General features: G+C 63.2%; 2 protein-coding genes across 4 annotated transcripts in view; both read right to left on the bottom strand.

Annotated features, from left to right (window-relative positions):
• SND1 (staphylococcal nuclease and tudor domain containing 1) overlaps positions 1-18,501 on the bottom strand; it is a 78,582-nt gene that overhangs the window by 41,286 nt on the left and 18,795 nt on the right. Inside the window, exon 10 of the mRNA XM_077783736.2 lies at positions 17,467-17,580. Within this exon, the coding sequence (XP_077639862.1) occupies positions 17,467-17,580 (114 nt within the window). The remainder of the gene's footprint in view (positions 1-17,466; positions 17,581-18,501) is intronic.
• LOC146763551 (uncharacterized) lies at positions 12,997-16,444 on the bottom strand. 3 transcript variants are annotated; one of them, XM_085569397.1, is made up of 3 exons: positions 15,289-16,444; positions 15,208-15,247; positions 12,997-15,167 (listed from the first exon to the last, which is right to left on the bottom strand). In XM_085569397.1, exons 1-3 carry the CDS (start codon positions 15,951-15,953, stop codon positions 14,709-14,711), a joined length of 1,164 nt encoding a protein of 387 aa, XP_085425523.1. In that variant the 5' UTR covers positions 15,954-16,444; the 3' UTR covers positions 12,997-14,708. The 3 variants fall into 3 exon arrangements, 2 of the variants coding, with proteins under 2 accessions (XP_085425523.1, XP_085425522.1); XM_085569396.1 differs by having other exon boundaries at positions 15,208-15,268; positions 15,310-16,444; XR_014952066.1 differs by having other exon boundaries at positions 12,997-15,146; positions 15,208-16,444.

Genomic DNA, 18,501 nt, shown 5'->3' with positions numbered 1-18,501 from the left:
CTGAAGGAGCCGTGGAGGCAGGAACTGAGCCCTCCCAAAAACTCCATGGGGTCTGCAGCCACTGGGACCACCTCAAAAAGGGACCACCCCAAAAAGGAACCATCCCAAAAAGGAACCATCCCAAAAAGGGCCAACCAGCACAGATTCCACAGCACCGAGGACATGCCTAAGATCCAAGGTGCCATCCTGCCAGTCCTGGATGTGCCACGGAGCTGGGATCTGAGCCCTCCCCAAAGCTCCTTCGGTCACCCCAAAAAGGGACCATCCCAAAAAAAGGAGTCACCTCAAGAAGGGGCCACCCCAAAAAGGGACTATCCCAAAAAAGGAGTCACCTCAAGAAGGTGTCACCCCAAAAAGGGGTCACCCCAAAAAGGGACCATCCCAAAAAAGGAGTCACCACAAAAAGGGGCCACCACAAAAAGGGGTCACCCCAAAAAGGGACCATCCCAAAAAAGGAGTCACCCCCAAAAGGAGTCACCCCAGGAAGGGGTTACCCCAAAAAGGGGGTCACCAGCTCAGGCTCCCGGTGCTGTGCCGGCACCCACGGCTGCACCATTCCAGCCCCGGATGTGCTGGCGCTGACCGAGCCCTCCCATCCTGCTGCTGCTGGTGCAGAACGCCAATTCCCTTTGGGAATCGTCCCCACTCGGCCGCGGTGCCGGGAGCCGGACAACGGGAACGTTTGAGCGCCGAGCCCGCACGGCCGCCCCGCCAGCGCCCATCCGGGCCGGCTCCGCTGTCCCCAGCCGTGACACGGCCGGCGCACGGAAGCGGCAGCTGACGGCTCCGGGAAGCCGTTCAAGGCCTCGGACGCTCAGCAGAGGCTTTGCAAATAAACACAAATAATCAACGGAACGGCGGGAAGTTAACAGAATCCCGCAGATGGCGAGCGCCGGCAATTTCCGACACGGAGAAGGATTTTGTTGGGTTTAACCCGTTTTCCGAGGCAGGGGTTGGATCCCGGCGATGAATCCCCTAGCGGGTTGTGGCTGCCCCATCCCTGGAACGTTCACATCCAGGCTGGACAGGGCTTGGAACGGCCTGGGACAGTGGAAGTGTCCCTGCCCGTGGTGGGACTGGATGGGCTTGAAGGTCCCTTCCAAGCCAACCCAACTCATCCCAATCCATTCTGGGATCCCACGATTCCGTGAAACGCCAGTCCTGGCTCTCCTCGGCTGCCGGAGAGAGTCATCAGCCACTGAGAAGTTAATTAAGCCCAGGGATCTGAGGCTCACTTAATTAAAGGTGAGCAGCGAGGACGCCGCTCCATTAGCGACGGAGTTGGAGCTGCATCTTCAGGGAGCTGCCGGAGGAGCGGGGCACCCGCTCCCTTCCCTCCCGGAACACCGAGATTTCAATCCCAAATTCCATGGGAATGCTCTGGTTTATCCCAGGCTGGGGAAGCCGGGCAAGAATGAGACTTTTTGGTTCCAGTGAGGGACAGAGCAGCTCCAGAGGAGGATGAGAGACCCCCGAATTCCCTCCTCCCAAAACACCCCCCACAGCCTGGAACACTCAACAGGGCAACGGAATTCCGGCTCTCTTCTCCAATTAACAGCATTACACCGGGCACGGCCTAATTAAGGTCCGACCATGGGGTGCTGACATTCCCAGCACCCAGGGGTCCCACCCCAGCCCCAGCCCCTTCCCAAGGGCACGGGGTGGGGGTGATGATGGATGCAGTCACAGCTGGAGCAGCTGGAAATGCTCCAAGACCCAGGACGGCAAATCCAGCTCCACATCCCAGGACACCCCAGGGACTCAGGGTGGGGGGAACCTGCTCCGTGGCCCTTGAGGGAGAAGGATTCCACCCGGAGCAGGAGAGGCTCCTGGGAATCCATGGAGCTGCAGCTCCCGCTCCAGGAAGCCAAAGCAGGGAAGGGGCGATGGCTCATCAGCCGTGTCACGCACGCTTCACCCTCGGCTGAACCCGCCTGGGATGTGCCAGGTGGGAAATCCATCCCGGAGATCCAGCCCAGAGGCCGTGACAAGGAACAGGCAGGGTCTGGAACACGCATCCCACTGATCTGGGGTGCTCAGAGCAGGGGGAATGGCCCAATCCCCCTGGGATGAGCCAGAGCTGCCAGCTCCCCACGTAAAGATTTTGGGGTTTTTCCCCAGAATTCTGGGCGCCAACACTTAAGGGGGGTCCCCAGTGGGGCCGAGGGGACCCAGAGCCCAGTGGCACTGCGGGATGGCAGGTGGGGAGAGCCCCCCCATCCCTGCCAGCGCAATTAGGGAAGCTCATTATTTGTGAAGTAATTAGCAGAGCTAATCAACTCGCAGCGCCGGGGCGGAATGAGCGGGAGGAGAGCGGGAGCTGCCAGCTGGAAATGCCAGCGCTGGGAGGGGACCCGGGACACGGCAGCCCCCAGGGCGGGACCCTGGGCCGGGGCAGGGGTCCCCAGGGACCCACGGTGGGACCCTGGGCCGGGGCAGGGGTCCCCAGGGACCCAGGGCGGGACCCTGGGCCGGGGCAGAGCCCAGCGCTGCTCCCACCCTGAGCAGGGGTCCCCGGGGACCCAGGGTGGGACCCTGGGCCGGGGCAGGGGTCCCCGGGGACCCAGGGTGCTCAGGGAAGGGGCGATGGCTCATCAGCCGTGTCACGCACTCTTCACCCTCGGCTGAACCCGCCTGGGATGTGCCGGGTGGGAAATCCACCCCGGAGATCCATCCCGGGGCCGGCAGGAGCGGCAGGAGCGGCTGTCCCGCGGCGCAGCTCCGGCACCCCGGAGCCCGGCAGGGCTGGGAACGACACCGGGAGCAGCAGCAGCCCCGAGGGTCGCAGGCACAGCTCCCCTGGGCCTTTCCCAGCCCTGCAGCCCCCCTGCCCCAGCCTGGAGCGCTCCAGGGGCTCGGGGTGCCCCCACAGCAAGGCTGGCACCATGGGCACAGCTCTGCCCCCTCAGGACTGGGGACCGTCCCCACTTCCAAACACAACCAGAGCCACACCAAGTCCTCCCCCAGCACCTCCATGGCATCAACATTCCAGCTGGGAGACACCAAAGGGAGGTACAGGACTCCAAAGGGGGGTACAGCACCCCAAACTGGGGGGACAGGACCCCAAACTGGGGGGACAGGACCCTGTGGTCAGGACAAAGTTGGAGTCAGAACAGTGACTGACTGTCCCCAGCGGGGTTGGCGCTGCCATGCCGGGCTCTGCTCCCTGCTCGCTCCAGGACACGCTGTGCATGACCATCCTCATCATCCTGGGCAGGGATGAAGGCCCAGGGAGCCTCGGCTCCGCCAGGAGCTGGAGCAGGAACGCCGCAGGACAAATGGGAACGGCGGGGAACGATGGAAGCGATGGCACGGAAATAACCGGGGCTGCCTCAGCACAACGCAGAACTATAAATAATAAAGTTATAAATTATAGAATCTGGGAATCAGGGAGTGAGTTGGGTGGGAAGGGACCTCACAGCCCCTTCAGTGCCATCCCTGATGTGGGCAGGGACACCTCCCACTGTCCCAGGCTGGAGAGAAGGATCCAGGGAGAGCTCAGAGCCCTGCCAGGGCCTGGAGGGGTTCCAGGAGAGCTGCAGAGGGACTGGGGACAAGGATGGAGGGACAGGACCCAGGGAATGGCTCCCACTGCCAGAGGGCAGCCATGGATGGGAGATTGGGAATGAGGAATTCCTGGCTGGGCTGGGATTGCCAGAGCAGCTGGGGCTGCCCCTGGATCCCTGGAATGTCCAGGGCCAGGCTGGACACTGGAGCTGGAGCAGCCTGGGGCAGTGAGAGGTGTCCCTGCCCTGGCAGGGGTGGCATTGGAGGGGCTCTGGGGTCCCTGACCACCCAACCATTCCATGATTTTATGATTCCAGCATTTCTGGCTGAGAAAGAACTGGGAGAATCCCTCCATTTGGGCTGGGGTGCTGACAGGAGCTTCCCGAGGGGCTTTAACCCTCCTGGCATCTCTGTGCCAGCCCCAGCCCAGCCCCAGACCCCTCGGTGGGGGCAGCAGGGTGGGCAGGGCCCTCTCCAGGGAATTAATGGGGAACCATCCGGGCGCGGCGCTGCCCGCTCCCGGGGGATTCATCATCCGGCAGCGCTTGGCTCGCTGCCCCCTCTCCGGGGCTGATGAGGAAATTGAGGCATCCCAAAATATCCGCTCCTTCCACAGATCATTTGTGGTTTTCCCTTCATCATTTCCCCGCTGCAGCGCTGGAACTCGGTGCTAAGCGAGTCCGACTTCCCCGGCAGCCCCGGGAGCTCCGGAAGAGGCTGAGATCCCTGGGAGGCTCCCAGGGAGGCCGAGATCCCTGGAAAAGCTGTGCCAGCAGCACCCCTGCTCCAGACACCCAGGTTCTCCTGGATCCACAGGAGACAGGGCCCTGCTGCCACAGGGTTCGTGTCCCAGCCGCTGGAATTCATCCACCCTCAGCCCGCGCCTCCCTCAGAACGAACTGCCCAGGAAAAGGTGGAAATCCCAGAGGCTGCATTTATGCTGAATACCCTTTGGCTGCTGGAATGCAGATCCTCAGCAGCAGGCACCTGGAACTGGGCCACGGCATTCCAGGCATCCCAAACTGGGCCCTTGGAACGGGGGGAGGCACCCTGGACACCCCGAATTGGGCACCTGGAACTGGGCACTGCATCCCAGACTGGGTACCTGAACTGGGGGATGCATTTCAGGCATCCCAGACTGGGTACCTGAACTGGGGGATGCATTCCAGGCATCCCAAACTGTACCTGGAATTGGGGGATGCATTTCAGGCATCCCAGACTGGGTACCTGAACTGGGGGATGCATTCCAGGCATCCCAAACTGTGTACCTGGAATTGGGGGATGCATTCCAGGCATCCCAGACTGGGTACCTGGAATTGGGGGATGCATTCCAGGCATCCCAGACTGGGTACCTGGAATTGGGGGATAACATTTCAGGCATCCCAGACTGGGTACCTGAACTGGGGGATGCATTCCAGGCATCCCAAACTGTGTACCTGGAATTGGGAGATGCATTCCAGGCATCCCAAACTGTGTACCTGGAATTGGGGGATGCATTCCAGGCATTCCAAACTGTGTACCTGGAATTGGGGGATGCATTCCAGGCATCCCAGACTGGGTACCTGGAATTGGGGGATGCATTCCAGGCATTCCAAACTGTGTACCTGGAATTGGGGGATGCATTCCAGGCATCCCAGACTGGGTACCTGGAATTGGGGGATGCATTTCAAGCATCCCAGACTGGGTACCTGAACTGGGGGATGCATTCCAGGCATCCCAGACTGGGTACCTGGAATTGGGGGATGCATTCCAGGCATTCCAAACTGTGTACCTGGAATTGGGGGATACATTCCAGGCATCCCAGACTGGGTACCTGAACCGGGGGATGCATCCCAACCCCTGCCATGGTGGGAGATGCTGGTTCCAGGCCACCCTCAGCCCAGCATCCGCCTGCAGCAGCCTCAGATGTGGCTCTGCAGGCAGTGGGGATGCGGCTCCGAGGGCCACGTGGATTTGGGACTCCAGCGGCGTTTTGGCCGCTCCGCTCCCGCAGAGAGGAAAAACGGGGTCAGCGCTGCCGGAACGGGGATGATCCCAGCCCAGGGCCCGGCTGCGGGACGCCGAGACACCGGGAGATGCCTCGGCTTCCTAAAACCGTCACCAAGGGGACGGGAACGGGGACAGGGACGAGGACAGAGCGGCAGCTGCTGCCAGGCACGGCCATTTCAGGGCTCCGGGAAGAGCCTCCGCACCGTCCCCGCTGCCAGCCCGGACTGCAGCGCGGGCCCTGAGGGATGCGGGGCTGTCCCTTCAAGCCCTCCCTGCCCTGGATTTGGGGTGGCGTGGGAGGGGACTCCCTCCCGGCCCCTTTTGTCCCCGCTCCCGGCGGGTTCCGTTCTCGTGGCTCCTCCCGCACAGCCCCGGGGCCCCGAGCAGGGTCAGGGCAGGACGGGGTGCTGCAATGAGGGGGAGCTCAGGGTCCTGAGCAGGGTCAGGGCAGAATGGGGAGCAGCTCAGAGCCCCGAGCAGGGTCAGGGCAGGACGGGGTGCTGCAATGAGGGGGAGCTCAGGGTCCTGAGCAGGGTGAGGGCAGGACAGGGTGCTGCAATAAGGGGGAGCTCAGGGTCCTGAGCAGGGTGAGGGCAGGACAGGGTGCTGCAATGAGGGGGAGCTCGGGGTCCTGAGCAGGGTCAGGGCAGAATGGGGAGCAGCTCAGAGCCCCGAGCAGGGTCAGGGCAGGACGGGGTGCTGCAATGAGGGGGAGCTCAGGGTCCTGAGCAGGGTGAGGGCAGGACAGGGTGCTGCAATAAGGGGGAGCTCAGGGTCCTGAGCAGGGTGAGGGCAGGACAGGGTGCTGCAATGAGGGGGAGCTCGGGGTCCTGAGCAGGGTGAGGACAGGACAGGGTGCTGCAATGAGGGGGAGCTCGGGGTCCTGAGCAGGGTGAGGGCAGGACGGGGTGCTGCAATGAGGGGGAGCTCGGGGTCCTGAGCAGGGTGAGGACAGAACTGGGTGCTGCAATGAGGGGGAGCTCGGGGTCCTGAGCAGGGTGAGGACAGGACAGGGTGCTGCAATGAGGGGGAGCTCAGGGTCCTGAGCAGGGTGAGGGCAGGACAGGGTGCAGCTCGGGGTCCTGAGCAGGGTCAGGGCAGGACGGGGTGCAGCAGTGTGGGGGAGCTCAGAGCCCCGAGCAGGGTCAGGGCAGCTGGGGTGCTGCAATGAGGGGGAGCTCGGGGTCCTAAGCAGGGTGAGGACAGAACTGGGTGCTGCAATGAGGGGGAGCTCGGGGTCCTGAGCAGGGTGAGGGCAGGACAGGGTGCTGCAATGAGGGGGAGCTCAGGGTCCTGAGCAGGGTGAGGGCAGGACAGGGTGCTGCAGTGTGGGGGAGCTCAGGGTCCTGAGCAGGGTGAGGGCAGGACAGGGTGCTGCAGTGTGGGGGAGCTCAGGGTCCTGAGCAGGGTCAGGGCAGAATGGGGAGCAGCTCAGAGCCCCAAGCAGGGTCAGGGCAGGATGGGGTGCTGCAGTGTGCGGGAGCTCAGAGCCCCGCTCAGAGCCCAGCCCGGGCAGCCGGGGCTGCAGCGCTCCGAGCCCACCCGCACGTGACGGAGGGAAGCAGGAAAAGCAGCTGGAGAAAAGTAGGGCAGCGGGGCCGGCAGCGAGGGAAGAGCTTGGAAGGATGGAGCTGCCTCCCCTCTGCGGGGCCTGGGGTAGGGGACATCCGAGCTGTCACCGTCAGTGTCGCTGTCACCATCACTGTCACCCTGCTCTGCTCACAGGACACCCTGAGGACCCCTCGCCAGCCCCAGGGGCTGCGCTGTGCCGGCGGGTCTGGGGAGCAGGCAGGATGGATCCGTCAGCCATGGCACGGGCAGGATGGATCCCTGGCACAGGCAGGATGGATCCGTCAGCCATGGCACGGGCAGGATGGATCCCTGGCACAGGCAGGATGGATCCATCAGCCACGGCACGGACAGGATGGGTACATTATGCATGGCACAGACAGGATCCCTGGCATGGGCAGGATGGATCCATTAACCCTGGCACAGACAGGATCCCTGGTGCAGCCCCAGTCCGTGGCACTTGGCACAGCCCAGGTCACCTCCAGCACACCCACAGTGACCCCGGGGCCGTGCCAGGCCACACCACCCCTGTGCCAAGAGGGGCCTGGCCCTTCCTCACCCCCAAGCCCTGCAGATCCAGGGCAGATCCTCCACGGAAAGCCTTTCCAAGGGCCCTCATGGCTTTGCTACTTTCCCTGGGAATTTTGGGAGGTGCTGAAGTGCTCCCAGTGTCCCCGAGGATGGCCGGTGCCACCGGAGTCCAGCACCTCAAGCTGGGGGAAGGGACGGGGGGAATGCAGGTGCCAGTGAGGGATGTTCCCAATCCATCCCCGGCCATCCATCCATCCATCCATCACGTCTCCAAACGTCTGGCACTGAATGCAGCCGGTGCTAATGGAGGGGGAATATTCATGATTCCCGATTCTGGGAGCGGCGCCGGCAGAGGTGCAGGAATGGGGGTGTTCCCACTGCTCCCACTGCTCCAACCCCCAAGCGCGGCTGGGGCTGGGGAGCTCCCAGCCCCCACTCCTGAGCACAGAGGGAGGGGTGCCCTGGGATAAACACGGAGCCCTGGCCCGGCTGGGACCCCCGGTGACCACCCCGAGCCGGGAATTGGGGGTGGGATGTGAGCCTGGGCCAGGTCCTGGGGTGGAGCTTCCCTGCGCTGCCACGTGCGCATGGAGCTGCTCCTGTCCCTCCCTGCCCCACTGGCGATGGCACCGTGTGGCACAGCTCTGTCCCCAGCGTCCCCCCGGCCGCCCCCGCTGTGACCGGGCGGGCTCCGGGGCGATGCCGGAGCCGTGCCTGCTCCCCACCCGGAGCAGCCGCTCCCGAGCTGGGAGATGGGATCGGCGCCAGGGCAGAGGCTCATCCCAACTAAAATCAGGGATCGATTCCCGAGGCACAAGGGCCGGAGCATTAATTGCAGAGCTCAGCTGTGTGCCAGGACCGAGGCGCTGCTCCAATTCAGTGCAATTTTCCACGCGCTGAGGAATTCCAGCAGCTCCCGAGGAGCTCAGAAGGTCAAAGCTCCGCTCTCCCGGCAGCGTTTTCACGCTCATCCAGCCGAGCGCCGATCAGCCGGGGCTGGGCACGGACCAAACCTCCGGAGCGGCTCCCGGAGCGCGCGAGGCCGGAGCGGCATCCCCGGGAATGCGAGCCGGCAGGTGCCCGGATCTCCCTCCGAGCGTCGGTGTCACAACAGCGGGCAGGAATTACAGGAGGAATGGCAGCACTTAGCGGGAAGCGGCCGGGGAAGGATCTCGCACAGCCGGCTCTCCGGGGATTGCTCCTGCCAGGCGGCACAGCCCGGTTCCGGCGGCGGCAGATGGGCCGAGCGGGGTCCGCTCGGAGCGGCGCGGCCCCGGGGGCTCCCGGAGCTGCTGCCTCATGGAAAAGCTGCTCCGTAATTGCTGGCAAGCTCCTGCCCAGCTTCCCGGCCGGCTGCTCCACACCAGCCCGGCTCCCGCCGCCGCTCCGGGCCGCAGGCTGCTCCCGTTTCGCTGCCGAGCTGCTGCTCTCTGAGCCATGAGCAATTTCCCGGGATGCCAGCAGCTGTAATCCATACAGGAACCCAACCGTGCCAGCTCGCAAATGAGTCCAACCCGGAGCAGGCCTTGTACCTGGCGCTGCCAGCTCCCCTGGGAGCGTTTGGACATTTGCTCGCGGCCAGGCAGGGAAAGCGCTCTGGAGGCAAAGCAGAGCCCTTCCCTGGATCCCTCCCAGCCGGAATTTAACACCCTGCGCTGCTGGGAACCGTGCTGCTGCAGTCCAGAGGCACGGGTTAAACACCGAGGGGCTGCTTTTCCAGGCAGGAATGATTCTGGGAGCAGTCCAGAGGGTTAAACACCGAGGGGCTGCTTTTCCAGGCAGGAATGATTCTGGGAGCAGTCCAGAGGCACGGGTTAAACACTGAGGGGCTGCTTTTCCAGGCAGGAATGACTTTGGGAGCAGTCCAGAGGGTTAAACACCGAGGGGCTGCTTTTCCAGGCAGGAATGATTCTGGGAGCAGTCCAGAGGGTTAAACACCGAGGGGCTGCTTTTCCAGGCGGGAATGATTCTGGGAGCAGTCCAGAGGCATGGGTTAAACACCGAGGGGCTGCTTTTACAGGCAGGAATGATTCTGGGAGCAGTCCAGAGGCACGGGTTAAACACCGAGGGGCTGCTTTTCCAGGCGGGAATGACTCTGGGAGCAGTCCAGAGGCACGGGTTAAACACCGAGGGGCTGCTTTTCCAGGCAGGAATGATTCTGGGAGCAGTCCAGAGGCACGGGTTAAACACCAAAGGGCTGCTTTTCCAGGCAGGAATGACTTTGGGAGCGGCAGGAGGCCCGGCAGCCGCAGATGCAAGCGAATCAGTTTTCCCAATCAGTTTTCCCGGCGCAGCACTTGCTGCCCGGAGGGCACACTCCAGGTTCCCAGAACATGCTGACTGCACTCGTCTTCTCCCTGGAAGCGACTGCAGCTCCCATTAAATATTGATCCGGGAACTCCGGTGCCCCCGCACCTCCTCTCCTCGGCTCTGCCAATATTTAGAATCCATTAAGGTCGCGTGCGGAGCACTCGGAGCCGCGGCGGCTCCGCGCCGGCCACGCGGCGAATCGGTTCGGTTACACAACCCGTGACGAGCGCCGCGATCCCTGTAGCTGTAATTTAGCGGGAGCGGGCCCGGATGAGTTCATGGCTTTGTTCCTCGTTAATCTTTCATGCTCGCTGAGCGCGGAGATTTGTGTAGTACAAACCCCGCTCCGCGCGCATCCCGCCCGGCGCTCCCAGGGCCTCGGAGCCAGCCCCGCGTCCCGGGAGCGGCTCCTGCGCCGTCCTGGCGGCACCCGCAGGGACGAGGACACGGCGGGGACACGGGGGGCTCAGCCCGCCTGGGGATCCCCGGCTCCTCCGGGCTCGCCGCCAGAAGGATCACGGAATGCTGTGGGTGGGAAGGGACCCCAGGGACCCTCCAGTGCCACCCCAGCCACGGCAGGGACACCTCCCACTGCCCCAGGCTGCTCCAGCCCCAGTGCCCAGCCTGGCCTTGGGCATTCCAAGGGGCAGCCCCAGCATCGCAGCCCCAGGGATTTGTGCCGGTGGCTCCATCCCTGCAGAGGGTTTGGCAGAGCCCACCCGGCCATTCCCGCCTGGAAAACGCTCCCTGTGCCGGCCCCTCCTCCCAGCCCTCGCCTGGCAGGGCTGTGGCATCGCCCGCGCTCCCGAGGGTGCCAGCGCAGCCTCTGCAGGGCCTGAGGAACGCGCCCAGCTCCCGGCAAGGCGCTGCCAAGCCGAGCAGCCGCCCTCTTCCCAAAATCCAGCTGGCTGCTCCCTGGAAAAGCTCCCGGCAGACACCTGCAGACCATCTGTCGAGCGGCACCCACCGAGCGGGACCGGGCGCCCACGGCGCCCCAGGCTCTCCACGGGTACCCAGGGTGGCTCAGAGCCGGGAGCAGCAGCTCTTTTCCAGGGATAGAGCAGCTGGGATTGCTAAAAACGGGTGGGATGGGATCTTTCCCAGCTCCTTTCCCAGCTCTCCTGCAGGGTTATAAATCCAACTGGAACAGCCTCAAAAGCTGAGCTCCAGGGGCCGGGCCAGGCTGCCCTTGGGGCCAAGGTCACTCCCTGCCCCTACTGCCTCCGGCAGGGCTGGCAGAGCTCCCGGCAGGTCGCTGGTGCAGAGCTCTTCCAGTGCCACAGAAATATCCCAGGAAGCAGCCAGGCACAGGGAAAGGAGCAGAGAAGCACCAGCTGTGACAGGTGCGAGTAAAACACTCCCTGAAATCTGCTGGAATGTGGCAGGATGAGCAGCCACATCCACCGCCCCTCCCAAGGGAACGAGGGACACGGAGCGGCCACGACATTCCTGGCACACAAAAACCCTGAATCCAGGACTCAAACCCTGGGACCTCCAAGAGCTCCGGAGCTCTGGAGCCACTGGGATCTGCAGGACACGGGAACCCCACCTGGCACCACCCCGGGGCACCCCACATTCCAGCAGGGATGCCAATCCCTGGCTGTGAGGGTCCCGCGGGAGTGGGGCCTGGATGATCCAGCAGCTCCCTGCCTTTGGAATCACAGCAGAAAGCCCAGGAGCCTGCATGCAGCTCCTCTGAGAACTGGGAAAAAAATACCCGAGCCCAAATCTGTTCTCCCTCTTTCTGAAGCCAGTTCCAGCTTTCCTGTGCCTCCAGCTTTTCCCCACCGGGGTGGTGGCAGCCCTGGGAGGCTCCCGTCGCTCCAGAGGCCGGAGCAGGCAGAGCACCAGGATCCCTCATCCCAAATCCTGGCCGGAGGGGCCCGGGACCCCTGCCCAGCACTGCTGTGGGGCAGAGGGACAGGAATGAGCTGCCACCCAGGGGAAATATGGAAAACCAGAGAGCCTCAGCGTTGCATCCCTGGAAAAGAAGTCTGGAAGTGTCCCAGGGCCGTCCCGACAATCCCTGGAGAAATCCCACACCTGCAGTGCCAGCCTGATCCCGGCTGTGCGGGTGGGATGAGGGAGTCCTGGAGCAGCTGGGAAAGGAGCTGGGAAATCTCTGCTCCCGATCCCACTTCCAGGGCTCCCAAAGGCTCCCAGAGCCCGGAGCCCCGGCAGCCTCCACGCCCCTGCTCCGGCCGGGAGCACTGCCCCAGCTCAGCTTCCCAGCTCCCAGCCCAGCAGGCTGCTTGTTCCCTGCTCCTCCCGTTGGATCAGGAGCCATGTGCTCGACTCCCCCTCCTCCAGAGAATTCCCAATTAAGAGATCAATTTAGATAAATTGGGGATTGGAGCAGATTTGTGCTGCAACTGCCGCAATCCAGAAAATTCCGCCGGAGCGGCTGATGGGGCCTGGAATGCGGCTGTCCAAGGGAAGGAGCTGGTGACTGGGAAAGGGAATGGAAAGACCCCAAACTCGGGGAGCAGTGGTGGCACTGACACCCAGGTGTCACCAAGCCACGAGGCAGAACCACCACAGCTGGGCCCAGCAGGTCTGAGCCCTCCTTGCTCTTCCTGGGAATTGGCTCCTCCTCCACCCCACGGAACTGCCAGGCACGGCTCAGCTCCGCCTCTGGATGGATCCAAGGCCAGCAAACTGCTCCAGGGAGCAGGATGGATCCCTCTCCATCTCATCTCCATCTCCATCTCCATCTCCACCTCCACCTCCACCTCCACCTCCATCTCCATCTCCATTTCCATCTCCATCTCCATCTCCATCTCCATCTCCATCTCCATCTCCATCTCCATCTCATCTCCTGCTCCATCTCCATCTCCTGCTCCATCTCCATCTCCATCTCAATCTCCATCTCATCTCCATTTCCATCTCCATCTCCACCTCCATCTCCATCTCCATCTCCATCTCCATCTCCATCTCCATCTCCATCTCCATCTCAATCTCCATCTCATCTCCATCTCCATCTCCATCTCCATCTCCATCTCCATCTCCATCTCCATCTCCATCTCATCTCCATTTCCATCTCCATCTCCTGCTCCATCTCCATCTCCATCTCAATCTCCATCTCATCTCCATTTCCATCTCCATCTCCACCTCCATCTCCATCTCCATCTCCATCTCCATCTCCATCTCCATCTCCATCTCCATCTCATCTCCATCTCCATCTCCTGCTCCATCGGCAGGGTGGATCCCAAACCCCCAGCACCCTCAGCTCGGGGGCTGAGCGCTGGGTGCCGGCAGCACCTCGGGAGCAGCTTCCCTGCATCCACAGGCACCTGGAGCATCCCAAGGATTGGAGCATCCCATGTTGGCAGCCCCAGATGGGGGCCGCATCCCAGGGAGAGATTCCAGCCTTCCCAGGGAGATTCCAGCCATCCCAGTGAGTTTCCAGCCATCCCAGTGAGTTTCCAGCCTTTCCAGTGAGGTTTTCCAGCCATCCCAGTGAGTTTCCAGCCATTCCAGCGAGTTCCCAGCTATCCTGATGAAGATTCCAACCATCCAGGTGAGGCTTTCCAGCTGTTCCCACACCCCGTGGCACCCGTGGGGCAGCGGGAGATCCGTCTCCATCCCGATCCGCGACGCTCCCGGACACAGCCGAGCGCTGGGCACGTTCCCGGCCGTCGCTCCCGGGATTCAGCCAGCACTGGGAGATGAAAGGCTGGAGATGAAAGGCTGCAGGATCCCATCACACTCTGTTTTCCGTCTGTCACTTCCCATCTCCTCCATCCCGAGCCGTGGGAGCAGCAATTAGCGCTCGGCAGGTCGGGATGGGATTCCCGACGGAGCTGTGATATCCCGGCGCTCCTGCTCCGGCAGGGATGAGGGGGTGGGAAGAGCCCACAAAGGGGCACTGAGGGGAAAAGCCTTCCTGGAATCAGCCCTAAGTGCATTTTACACATTTTATATATTTTATATTAAATAAAGGTATGCATGTTCCTGGAATTTATATGGATCCCAGATCCCTGAGGCTGGGAAAGCCCTCCAAGGTCACCGAGTCCAAGCTGTGCCTGATCCCCTCCTTGTCCCAGCCCGGACCCCTGAGTGCCACATCCAGGAATTCCTTGGACACCTCCAGCGATGGCGACTCCAAATTTCCCCCGCCAAGGCCTGAGCCCCTTTCCATGGGGAAATTCCTGCTGGTTCCCCCCTGAGGCTCCCCTGGCCCAGCCTGAGGCCATTCCCTCTCCTCCTGTCCCTGTCCCTAGGCCTGAGCCCTCCACTGGTGGATTTTCAATAAATGTCAGAAGTTACAAATATTCCCATGGATTTTCTGTAACTCCTGACACATTCCACAGACGTGCCCATGGAGAGATGTCCATGCTAACACTTGATCCATAAACAGATGTGTGCACACTCCCTGAGCCCTGGATCCATCTCTGGAATAGCAGCTGGGATGGGGGTCCCCACCCTGAGCCCCAGCGAGGGTGGGTTTGGTCCCTTGTGGAATTCTTGGATGTTTTTTCCAAAATTTTCACTGCTGGTATGGAAGGGAGGAGCAAACCCATCATGAATTGCACTGCCAGGTAAGTAATGACAGCGCCAGGGAGGGAAACATGACGGAGCTACGGAAGGATGAAACCCAGGGAGAAATAATTGGGATTTAACGGGAGCATCCCAGGCCAGAGGGACCTCGGGGAGACCCCAGTGGGGCACAACTGGGACCAGTACAGGAAACAAAACCTGCCAGTCTGGGTGCCCCGGGCAGGGCTGGCACAGACCCAGAGCCAGGACCAGCCCGAGGAGGAAGCAGAGGGAAGCAGCCCTTCCTCTGAGGACCAGGAATTTCACCTTTGCCAGGGAAATCTGGCAGCAGAACCCCACCCCACAAACCCTGGATGTGCCCTAAAGACACAGGTGATTCCAAATGCTGATCCCAATCCATGGGAACAGCCAGGGACAGACACAGAGCAGCCACATGGCTGCAATCCCGGGACCTCGGGGGGCTGGGATGTGACCCTGGAGCACTGGGATGTGACCTGGGATGCAGGGATGTGACACTGGGATGAAGGGATGTGACCTGGAGCACTGGGATGTGACACTGGAGCGCTGGGATGTGACCTGGGATGCAGGGATGTGACCTGGGATGCAGGGATGTGACCTGGGATGCAGGGATGTGACACTGGAGCACTGGGATGTGACACTGGAGCACGGGGATGTGACCCTGGAGCACTGGGATGTGACCTGGGATGCAGGGATGTGACCTGGGATGCAGGGATGTGACACTGGAGCACTGGGATGTGACACTGGGATGCAGGGATGTGACCTGGGATGCAGGGATGTGACCTGGAGCACTGGGATGTGACCTGGGATGCAGGGATGTGACCTGGGATGCAGGGATGTGACACTGGAGCACTGGGATGTGACACTGGGATGCAGGGATGTGACCTGGGATGCAGGGATGCACAGGGACACCCCGGCTTCGGGGGCACGGAGCCCACGCTGAGGGGGGCTCCGGGAGCTCCGGAATTCGGGAGGAGCCGAGCACGGGCGGGTTGCCAGCGGATCCCTCCGGCGGCGCGGCGGGCGGCCGCTGCCTTTCTGCAGTCTCCTTGGAGACTGCGGCCGCTCCGGAGGGATCCCGCTGCTCCCGCTGCTCCCGCTGCTCCCCGAGCCCCCGGCACTCCCAGCCCCGCCGGGCTGATGCCAGAGGAGCAGCGGGAAGAGGCCGATCTGGGAATGTGTCCATAATTCCATGTGGTCAGATCAAGGTGGCGTGCAGGGAGGCAGGAATTTCCAAATTCCCGTTCCCACAGCAACGCGGGGTCACCTCGGGAGCCGTCGCCCATCGGCACGGCCAGGCCGGCCCGCGGTGCTCCCGGATGGAAAACAGCCTGGAAAAGGTGGTTTTGGAGCAATCCTGGCTCAGCCCCCTTCGTGTGCATGGGCAGGAGCTTCCCAGGAGCCTTCCCGGCGTCTCCAGAGGCGCAGGAGGAGGAGGAGGAGGAGGAGGAGGAGGAGGGATGTGCCAGGAAGAAGGCAGGCGCTCCGAGGGTCTCAGGAGCTCCATGATCCCACAACTCCAAGCACATAGGCACAGAGGGAATGGAGTAACAGAGGGAGCAGCAGCAGCACGGGGATAAATCCCACTCCGAGCAGCCCCTGCTGGACTGGGATCACCGGGAGACGGCGGAAGTGCCCGGCTCCTGCACCACAACGTGTCCCAGAAAGGGACACAGGGATCAGAGCCACATCCTGGCTCCTGGAGCAGCTCCAGAGCTCTCCGTGGGACGGAGACTCAGTGAAGAGGAATCAATCCCTCATCCTGGTTTCTGGAACAGCTCCAAAGCTGCAAGCAGGGTCAAGGAGACAGAAGGACACATTCCTCACCCCAGATCCTGGAGCAGCTCTGGAGCTGTGGACAGAGCCAGGGACACTCCGTGTGTGACACAGGGACCGATCCCTCATCCTGCACAGCCCCGGAGCTGCGGGCAGAGCCAGGGACACTCTGTGTGTGACACAGGGACTGATCCCCCATCCCAGCTCCTGGAGCAGCTCCAGAGCTTTGAGGGGATGGAGGAGACTCTGTTGACATAGGGACTGATCCCCAATCCCAGCTCCTGGAGCAGCTCCAGAGCTGCGGGCAGAGCCAGGGACACTCCGTGTGTGACACAGGGACTGATCCCCCATCCCAGCTCCTGGCACAGCCCCGGAGCTGTGGGCAGAGCCAGGGACACTCCGTGTGTGACACAGGGACTGATCCCCCATCCCAGCTCCTGGCACAGCTCCAGAGCTGCGGGCAGGGCCAGGGACACTCCGTGTGTGACACAGGGACTGATCCCCCATCCCGTTTCCCGGTCCAGCCCCGGAGCCTGGCGGGGTCAAGGGTTCTCCCGTGCCGATCCCAGCTGGTCCCGGCGCTTTCGCGTCCCTGTCGCGCGCTCGGCTCCGGCCCCGGCCTGAGGGAGCCTCAAAGGCCGAGAGCAGGAGCAAACTGCGGGAGCAGCGCGGCCTCTTCCAGCCCTTCCCGGCCTCCCAGACCCCGTCGGGTCCCGGCGCCCCGGCCCCGAGCCGGCCCCGGCGTCCCTCGGAGCCGAGGACACGGCGGCCGCTCCTCCCGGAGCCCGGCGGAAGGGAAACCGAGGATTCCCCCCTCGGAACCACCTCCAGCAGCGGCGCAGCCTCCGTGCCCGCCCCACGGAGGGCGTGGGGCCACAGGCACAGACATCCCTCAGGAACATCCCACAGCCCCGGCTGGGAGCGCCCGCGGAGCAGAGGGGAAACTGAGGCACGAGACGAGGGACGGATCCGTCTCCCTGCAGCCGCCAGCGCATTTCCAGCCCTTCCCAGGCCGCCTGCATCCCATGGAATCAGCTCCCACAGGAAGGGAGAGGGGGCATGGTCATCCCAGAGGGAGCAGGAGCCCCACGGGCGGGGTCTCAACACAGAGCTGACCCTGGCTCCCTGACCGGCCCCTTCCCATCGTCTTCCCGTCCCCTCCCTGTCCCCGCAGTGTCACCTGGGTGCTGTCCCCTCCCTGTGCCCCGTCCCCGCAGTGTCACCTGGGTGCTGTCCCCTCCCTGTGCCCCGTCCCCACAGTGTCACCTGGGCGCTGTCCCCCTCGAGCCGTGGTGGCCGGATGCTGGACAGGTGAATGGTTTTGTGGTCCCCGGAGTTGAGCTTCACCACGATGGCGTCGGCGTTGAGCACCTGCATCACCTGGGGACAGAGACAGAGCTCAGCGTGGGGACAGCAGCTACCTGGGCCCACCAAGGGCCAGGTGCCACCCTGACACCGGCCCCTCCAGTGCCACCCCTGCCATGCAGGGACACCTCCCACTGCCCCAGGCTGCTCCAGCCCCAGTGTCCAGCCTGGCCTTGGGCACTGCCAGGGATCCAGGGGCAGCCCCAGCTGCTCTGGCAATCCCAGCCCAGCCAGGAATTCCTCATTCCCAATCTCCCATCCATGGCTGCCCTCTGGCAGTGGGAGCCATTCCCTGTGTCCTGCCCCTCCGTCCTTGTCCCCAGCCCCTCTGCAGCTCTCCTGGAGCCCCTCCAGGCCCTGCCAGGGCTCTGAGCTCTCCCTGGCTGGTTCCAGGCAGAGAGGGGGGCAGGAGGATCCCAGTGGGGTTCAGGACACACGAGTTTAACATTCCCAGTTCTCCAGCCCACAGTGGAGCTGCTGGATATTCCCAGTGGCAGGACAGGAACCTCCCCTGCCTGCTGCCAGCACAAGCCAGTCCCCCCAGTCCTAAAGGCTCCCAGCCACGATCCCGATCCCACACATCCCCGGAGCCGCGGAGGGAGGAGGAGCTGACCCCACTCCAGGGCCGGAGGGAGAGCGGGATTTAAGGAATTCAGATCCGAGCAGACACCGAGGATCGCCAGGGCAGGCAAAGCCCCTGGGAACTGCCCGGCCTCTCCCGGCTCCCGGACGTTTCCTCGGCAGGAGCAGCCCAAAGCCGTGTGCCTGCCAAGTGGAGTAATCCAATCTCACGCTCCAGGGCACGCAGGGCCGAGCAGGGAGCCCAAGCCTTGGGAAGAGCGGGATGCGAGCGGAGCCGCTGCAGCCGGGGCAGCTCCGGGGCAGCTCCGGGGCAGCCGCCGCGCTCCATGACACAGCCAGCACACGCTGCCCGGG

Source organism: Lonchura striata, chromosome 1A (assembly GCF_050655825.1).
Source record: "Lonchura striata isolate lonStrDom1 chromosome 1A, ASM5065582v1, whole genome shotgun sequence".
NCBI lineage: Eukaryota > Metazoa > Chordata > Aves > Passeriformes > Estrildidae > Lonchura > Lonchura striata.
This window is presented reverse-complemented; position numbering and strand designations above follow the sequence as displayed.

What these genes read in the sequence shown, in the direction of transcription:
- LOC146763551 (XM_085569397.1), bottom strand. Translation starts at nt 15,953, where the DNA reads ATGTGCTTGGAGTTGTGGGATCATGGAGCTCCTGAGACCCTCGGAGCG. An exon ending in TCACATCCCTGCATCCCAGT is followed by an intron (nt 15,248 to 15,288) that starts GTCACATCCCAG and finishes CCTGCATCCCAG; the next exon opens with GTCACATCCCTGCATCCCAG. An exon ending in GTCACATCCCAGTGCTCCAG is followed by an intron (nt 15,168 to 15,207) that starts GTCACATCCCTG and finishes CCTGCATCCCAG; the next exon opens with TGTCACATCCCAGTGCTCCA.